The 8,333-nt window shown below is 41.5% G+C and overlaps 1 protein-coding gene across 1 annotated transcript; it reads right to left on the reverse strand.

Annotated features, from left to right (window-relative positions):
* Positions 1-3,721: 3,721 nt before the first annotated feature.
* LOC137250599 (neprilysin-4-like) lies at positions 3,722-6,547 on the reverse strand. The gene has a single exon (XM_067783705.1). The coding sequence runs from the start codon at positions 6,092-6,094 to the stop codon at positions 4,037-4,039; it is 2,058 nt and encodes a 685-aa protein (XP_067639806.1). The 5' UTR covers positions 6,095-6,547; the 3' UTR covers positions 3,722-4,036.
* Between the last annotated feature and the right edge of the window lie 1,786 nt (positions 6,548-8,333).

The following is an 8,333-nucleotide window of genomic DNA, read 5'->3' on the forward strand; positions in this document are numbered from 1 at the left end:
TGCCGTCCGTCTATCACAACGTGATCGATCTGATTGCGAGTATTTCGATCAGGAGACAGTCATGTAGCTTGATGTATCTTTTTATGCATGAACCTCGTGCTGGATATGACCTTGTTTCGAGCACCGGCAAACTCAATCAGCCTCAGTCCGTTAGGAGAAGTTTCATTGTGTAGGCTGAACTTTCCGACTGTAGGGCCAAAAACACCTTCTTTGCCCACCCTGGCGTTAAAGTCGCCAAGCACGACTTTTATATCATGACGAGGGCAGCGCTCGTATGTGCGTTCTAATTGTTCATAAAAAGTGTCTTTCACCTCATCGTCTTTCTCCTCTGTCGGCGCATGGGCGCAGATGAATGATATATTAAAAAATTTTGCTTTTATTTGGATAGCGGCGAGACGCTCGTCCACAGGCGTGAACGCCAGCACTTGGCGACAAAGTCTCTCTCCCACCACGAATCCGACGCCGAAACTGCGCTGATTCGCATGGCCACTCCAATATATGTCACAATTTTTGATCTTCTTTCTTCCTTGCTTCGTCCAACGTATTTCTTGGATGGCGGTGATGTCAGATTTTGCTTTGACGAGGACATCAACCAGCCGGGCATCTGCACCAATCCCATTCAGGGAGCGGACGTTCCAGGTGCATGCCCTCAATTCATTGTCCTTCAAACGTTTGCCATGGTCGTCATCAATAGAGAGTGTATTTATCCGAGGCTTGTTGTTATATTTCATTGGAGTATGGTTTTACGTGGCGGGTCCCAAGCCCAGCGCACAACCCGCTCACCGGGGGTGAAAATATTACTTGGCACGTTTATATAGCGAGCCGCTTGCTCCAAGACAGACGCCCGCTTGCAGCCGCATCTAGAGGTGTACAGACGCTGCGGATGAGATCTCCCCCGGCTAACCCTTAAACCGATTATGTCACAGTGGCCTAGCCAGGTTACCGCCTTCTCACATTAGCTCACCGCTAAACGGGTGTTTAGCGCTACCCAGAGGATACTTGGCCGTAAGCGACCGGCAGTAGTCAGCTGCTTGAACCGCATGCAAAAGAATCGCTCTGGCCATTCCCAGGTGAATGGCGGTCAGAAGCTGACATTATCACCGACTAAATAATCGGCGACCTTATTTCACACATGGACGTCCCAAATGTCGACCATTTTGAACATCCACGCCAATGGCACTACGCTACCCATTGCCTTACACCCCAAAATCTTCGGTGTGACGTTTGATCAGGGTCTACATTTTGGTGAGCATGCAGCCGTAATTGTACCGAAAATCCAGAGCCGTAATAAAATCCTCAAATCTCTTGCTGGCAGTACTTGGGGAAAAGATAAAGAAATGCTCATTACCACTTACAAAGCAATTGGCCAGCCGATTGCAAGCTACGCTTCCCCGATATGGTCGCCAAGCCTAAAGACTACTCACTCGAAGAAGCTACAGGCCTGCCAAAATACTGCCCTCAGAACCGCCACCGGTTGTCTTCTTTTGTCCCCAGAACACCATCTACATAATGAGGCCAGAATACTCCCCATCAGGGAGAGAAATGAAATGCTAACCAAACAGTTCCTGTTGAATACCCAGAAACCTGGGCATACCAACAGACATCTGATTGATGAGCCAACACCGCACAGGGGCTTAAGGAGTAATCTCTGTAAGCATTATGCGGAAATACGGCACCTGAGAACACAGCCGTATGAAGCCAAAAAATACAAGCAGGTCCTCAGTAAACTCCTCAAATAGGCGTCGGACCTCTATGGCAGGAATTGCCCGGTACACGAAGAACAATACCCTAAACTTGCAGAAGAGGAACGCACACTCCCTAGGGAAACGCGAATCACTCTAGCTCAACTTCGATCTGGATAATGTAACAGGTTAAACACTTACCTATCCAGAATTAACCCCGACATACAAAACATATGTCCTGCTTGTAACGTGTCCCCACATGACACCAACCATCTCTTCAACTATATTGTGAAACCAACGCCTCTGACACCCCTCTCATTATGATCCTCCCCTGTTGAAACAGCAAGTTTCCTTGGACTCCCGTTAGAGGATATTGATGACAATTTGTGATCGTTCACACCTATTGGATGGGGCAAAGCACTGCTACAAAAACAACGCATTAAGGAGAAGGAAATTTAAAAGTTTGCAAGCCGTAAATCCAAAACCGATGATATTACTTTACACTTCGGCGGAAATATGCCCCCTACTATTTTTTATAGATCTGGGCAAAATCGGATAAGGACCTCTCCTACTTAAAAAAAAGGTGCGCATTGTTTTAGTATTGACTAAATTTGTAATATATGTGTACATGATACGTAATAACACTATCATTAGAGATACGGTAGAGCAAACCACGAAAGTTTAAAAAAAGGAAAATCGTTCGTATCCCCTTTTATTTAGTTAATCTCTCCACAAAACTTTTAAAATAAAAATAAATGTAAGGCGCGATAACCTCCGAAGAGATCTAAGGCCGAGCTTCTCTTCCAATTTGCGTCGTGCTCCTATTGATTTTCAAATCGGCCGGACGGGAGCTACATGTTTTATGCCTACTCCGAACGACATCTGCAAGGCAGATGAGTTTTCACTGAGAGCTTTTCATGGCAGAAATACACCCGGAGCGCTTGCCAAACACTGCCGAGGGGCGACCCCGCTTAGAAAAATTTTCTTCTAATTGAAAAACCTTATTTCTAAAGTTTTGATGTTGCTTTGCCCGGGGTGTGAACCCAGGGCATACGGTGTGGTAGGCGGAGCACGCTACCATCACACCACGGTGGCCGCCAACCTCATGTAACTTGGGGGTGGGGAGGGAGGGATGGCCTGAAGGTTTAATGTGGCCATATAAATCGTTCCCGAGATGGTCGGGCCAGCACCTTAATGGTGCTGCGTTACCGGAGCGTATCGGATCTGTATCCGACAAAGGACCATAACATCGATAACACTCCCCAAAGCCTACGGGGAGTAACCTAATCGCTACAGCAACAACAAAAACAACCCCGTTTGGAAAAAAAATGTTCTAACTGAAAAAGGTTTTTTTGTATGGCGTAAGTAAATTGTACAAATTTTAATAACATTCTGCCACAAGACTCTTTATTTTAAGGTCCAAAAGTATATAAATAAGCAACGGTAGAGTTCTTAGTAAATTTGATGATCCCATCCAAAAATTGTGTAAGGATTTTTAAAGAAGTCTTAACAAGATTTTTTGCATATGACGAAAGAGGAATTCAACTCGGCTTGACCGCCAGAAAGTTGCTTTGCTGAATGGAAGCAGGCAAATCCAGCGAATTTGTGTTATCGCGCAGTCTTCTTCTTATGCTCCTTTGCTGATGTTGCTGTGGCACCAATTCGTTACTAATTTCACTCAATACGATATGAAATGCAATAGTTTGTTTCTATGTTATTTCTCAAGTTTAAACAAATTCGCATCAATAATTAAACATTTCAATTTCGTAAACAAAAATATTAGGGATTAGATGGGCACTCTTACAAAGTATTTCGGAATAATTGGGGGTAGGACTAATACTGGTATTCGAACTTCAAATTTGAGACATTTGTTTACGTAGAATGTTCGACGGTCCCACTGTACCTACGTCCGTTCATTCCTTAACACCCATTGACACAAATTTTGTTTTAAAAATGTTATTTTCTATCGCACAGATAAACTTTAAAGTTTACTTAGGAAACGGCCCTCGCCTTAATAGAAAATTACACAGATTATGAAATTTAAAGTGTTAACAATGTTGCTATTTTATTGCACAATACTGTATATACGTTTATATAATTTAATTAGCTTCATAAATATTTACACTTTTTGTTCTATTTACAGCGTCAATAGCAGCATTTGGTTTATTTCAGATTGTAAGAAAAAAAGGTCTTAGACAGAGAAACTTAAACATATAAAACAAAATACACACACTAGTAGCCTAAAAATTATGTTTTCTTATAATAAATAGTAACACATTGCATATTGTTTAAATATAAAAAAACTTAACACTAACGCACACAAACCATTTTTATTTATTTTATTTTCATATTTGTTATCTCCAAAGTTGACATTTGCGCTGCGGATGCATTCGACTTCCCAGCGGACAATCGTAAACGCGACCAAATTCACCGAAATTCGCCAAAGCATCCAAAACGCGCTCCTTATCTGAGCCATGTTCGCTGAATTCAATATCACGCGAGCTTGTAGCTGGTGCGCCACAAAAAAATTGTGCAAAATTCAAAAAGAACACATGTTCCGGTGAAAGGCTAGTAAAATGCAGCGGACGTGCATTGGCACTAACGCCCTCAGCGCTGCTACTCGCATTGCCCTTGAAATAAGCCTCATACGCCCAGCGCAAACCACTTACATCGGCAATTTTCTCATCAACAATTTGTGGATTACGCGAACGTAAGCAATTTAAATTCGAATCGAATATACGATTTGCTTTAATACGATTCGATGGGCCGCGCATATTACCGCGCTTATCGAACTCAACGCCGCTATCGTCGAAGCCATGTGTTATCTCGTGTGAGAGCAAAAAACCCAGTGAACTATATTTGAAAACCTCATGTAGCTGTGGATGATAAATGGGTGTATGTAGTAGTGTGAGCGGTACAATAACAACATTTGAACGTAGCAAGTAGTAAGGTGATGAGCTCGCGCCAGTTTCGGGATCCTCAAGGTGGAAAAACGAATCATCGTGAGGGAGTAACTCTTCGAGACGCTTATGCTTAGCGCTTGTGTAATGTTGTAGAAGACGCAAGTGATTTCCATAAAAGTCATTTACATCGATTTGTAATGCAGCATAAAATGATTCCACCTGACGATTTGTAGCAGGACGTGGTAAGTTGCCTACCTTAATGCGCATTGTATCGATTTTGTCTTGTAGAAAGCGTAAAATGTGTGAATCAAAATTATTTGCATTGTTATGTAGCGTATGTGTGAAGTGTTGCAGTAGTTTATGAAAGAGTCCCTCAATATTCATTTTCTCATCTACTAACTCAGGATTGTGACGTTCGTAAAGCCAAGTCATGGCAAGCGGCAACATACTTCGCGTATGTGAGACGCAATCGCCTTTAAGAAAATTACGCGGACCATCCACATTGAGATACCAAAGAAAACGCAACATCAAATAACGGCATATAAACTCCGGCTCATGTTCGTCCAAAACGGTGAGCAGCAAGCGCATATATGGCAAATTTTGTATGGTCAATTTCATATGCGGATCAACGGGTTTATCAAGTAGTATATCTAAATAGCGCGTTAGGAAAGGCATATTCAGCTCGGCTAAAGTTGTCTCACGCTGCATTGAAGCGCTCTCTTCACCCACATCCATTGAATCTTCTACAAAATCTAAACTCTTTAATTTTGTTTCAAATAAATGCACTGCATCCCAGAGTTCATCTCGACGCTCCGTATCAGTAACGCCCAAATATTCCATAATCAATAAGAAACCTTTATGCGGGATTGGCTGAAAACCACCATTCAACACTGGCTTATCCAAATCAATTGAAGAGGCGCGCGCATTATCCCGACGCTGTATAACGGTTTCCTCAATAAATACCGCATTGAGTCCATATTTGCGTAGCACAGCCAACATTTGCAACCAATCGTAGCGCACCGCTTTACTGCGTCGCTTCGATGCGCCACGTGCGACGCTCGGCAATACTGAAGGCCAAGTCAGCTGCTCATGCTCTTGCAACCAATCAAGGTATGATTGAGGCGTATACGCATACACCCTTAGGCAGGATTTGTAGTAGTCAAGCAGTTTCCGCACAAATGTATGCTCTCCTCGCAGTTTACGTCGCTTTCGTACGCTATTCAGTAGCTCGGCATATTCTATATCAACTTTGTAATCGATCAGTCCGATTGTTTCATAATACTCAGCATCCGCATGCACATTTTGCCAATTACCGCACGCATATTGATAATAATCATTGCAGGGATCCGCGCTTGGATCCATATATCTTTCAATTGTCTTCAATTGCTGACGATTCATACTGCGCGCTGCGCTCGCCTTATTTGGAGTGGAGATGAACACGCAAAATAGCACCAGATGCGCCAGTAGCATCAGTCGGGGTAGATAAATGCTTCGATTACATAAGCGCATTGCGTGTGTTTTTTTTTTTTTGAAGTTTAAGTTGCGTTAATGAAAATAATCTAAACGTGATTTTCAATTATAAAACTTAATAATTTCATTTAAATATATGCAAGTAAAAACTTATATTTTTACTTATCGCATACTTTGCAGCAAACGCGCGCGCGTTCAATTAGCTATCTTCTTATTTCAACTTGTTTGTTTCTCGTCGCGCAATGAACTGTCGCAGCTGAACACGCATTTTAACTTTAAGGCCTTGCTTTGTTTACGATTTGTAATACTCGAGTAGCTGTTTCGTTTAAATGACTTTTTATTATTTTGTTTATTATTTATTGTACAATATTTTCTTATTGCATTCATCATAGTGAACTATCAACGCAACCTATCAATTACATTAGGAATTAATAAAAAAGTAAAAATAATAACAAATCCGCCGTATTCATCTTATCGGACGCTGTTTGAGCAAATGAAATACTTACAATGGGTTGCCGTTATATGGGCAATTTTGCAATCCAACGCAGGGCTGGGTATTGGCGCAAATTCTCGTGCGCTGATATAAAGAAGCCTGTGATCTAACTGATATGAGCGAAATCTGCGGTATTCGAACTTTTTATGCCGCTCAATAGCATGCTTGCATTAAATAGTTTAGCAGGTTTGGTGTGTAAATTTAGATTATGAATTAAAAAATAAAAATTAATACAAGGCGCGATGTACCACTGAGGAGATTTAGGCCGCGCAATTTAACAATTTGCCGCGTGCTCTTTTCAAATTTTTCCTACAACTTAGCAGGATGGTACCCACATGTTTTATTCCTACTTCGAAGCTTTTCATGGCAGAAATAAATCGAAGTGTTTGGTTAACAGCTCCCGAGGGCGACGCGAGGATTTGAGGTGTAGTAGGCGAGCATACTACCACTCCATCGCAATAGTCGCGATGATAATATTGTGGCGAATGTTAGTTATTTCGATCCGTCACTATGCTGCTAGTAAATAAATGCACAACAACAGCAAAGCACGTAACCACATATGCATGGCATGCAAGGCAGCCACACATAAATGCATGTAAACATCAAAGCAAGCAGCCACCCATACATGCAAACAGGGAAGCTAAGACCGAAGAGATTATTTCACATACACACATGTAATCATGACCTAAGAGCAGAATTAATTACTCACACCTACACATGCATATAATTAGAAGACAAAAGGAAATACATACTACATACATAAAGGAGAAATAAATAAGCAGCTTTCCGAGCAGGTTGTTCGTGAAGAGTCTAGACCCTTGGAGAGGAATATTCAATCAGTTAGATTTTAACACGCTTTGAGTGAGGCACGCGATTAATTAATTTCTGAAGTACTATTACCACAGTAGAGTGTAAATAAATAACATTTGGCTATACTGAACATTTGAGCTATTTATTCGACAGTTCAGCGATTGTAACGTTAGCAGAAGGTGATAATTATCAGGAATTTCCCAGACTGCGTTATAATGGGTGTCAGAAGAGGAATTGTTAAATAAATTCTAGCCTTTTAGAGGACAACAAGAACATGGCTAAGTTGAGTGAATTAAAGATCCAGAAACTAGCACGAACTAAAATTAGGGAACCGTGGATTGAATACAATCGGCAATAAGTCCGAACTTCAAGCACGGCTACGAGACGTTATGGAGTCTTTCATCCTGACGGGGAAGAGGTAACAACAAAAATGGAGGAAAAAAGAAGTAAGGAAGGCTAAATTCGGGTGTAACCGAATATTACATACTCAGCTGAGAGCTTTGGAGGCAAAATAAGGGAAAATCACCAATTAGCAAAATGAACCTAGGGTAACCCTGGAATGTGTTTGTATGACATGTGTATCAAATGAAAGGTGTTAACGATTATTTTAAACGTAGTGGGCCTTAGTCCTATAGGTGGACGCCTTTTCGAGATATCGCAATAAGGGTGGACCAGGGGTGACTCTAGAATGTGTTTGTACGATATGGATATCAAATTAAAAGTACTAATGAGGGTTTTAAAAGAGGGTAGCCCTTATTTGTATATGTGAAGGCGTTTTCGAGATATCGACCAAAATGTGGACCAGGGTGACCCAGAACATCTTCTGTCGGGTACCGCTAATTTATTTATATATGTCATACCACGAACAGTATTCCTGCCAAGATTCCAAGGGCTTTTGATTTCGCCCTGCAGAACTTTTTCATTTTCTTTTACTTAATATGGTAGGTGTCACACCCATTTTACAAAGTTTTTTCT

The sequence above is a fragment of the Eurosta solidaginis genome, chromosome 4, assembly GCF_040869045.1.
Source record: "Eurosta solidaginis isolate ZX-2024a chromosome 4, ASM4086904v1, whole genome shotgun sequence".
Taxonomy (NCBI): domain Eukaryota; kingdom Metazoa; phylum Arthropoda; class Insecta; order Diptera; family Tephritidae; genus Eurosta; species Eurosta solidaginis.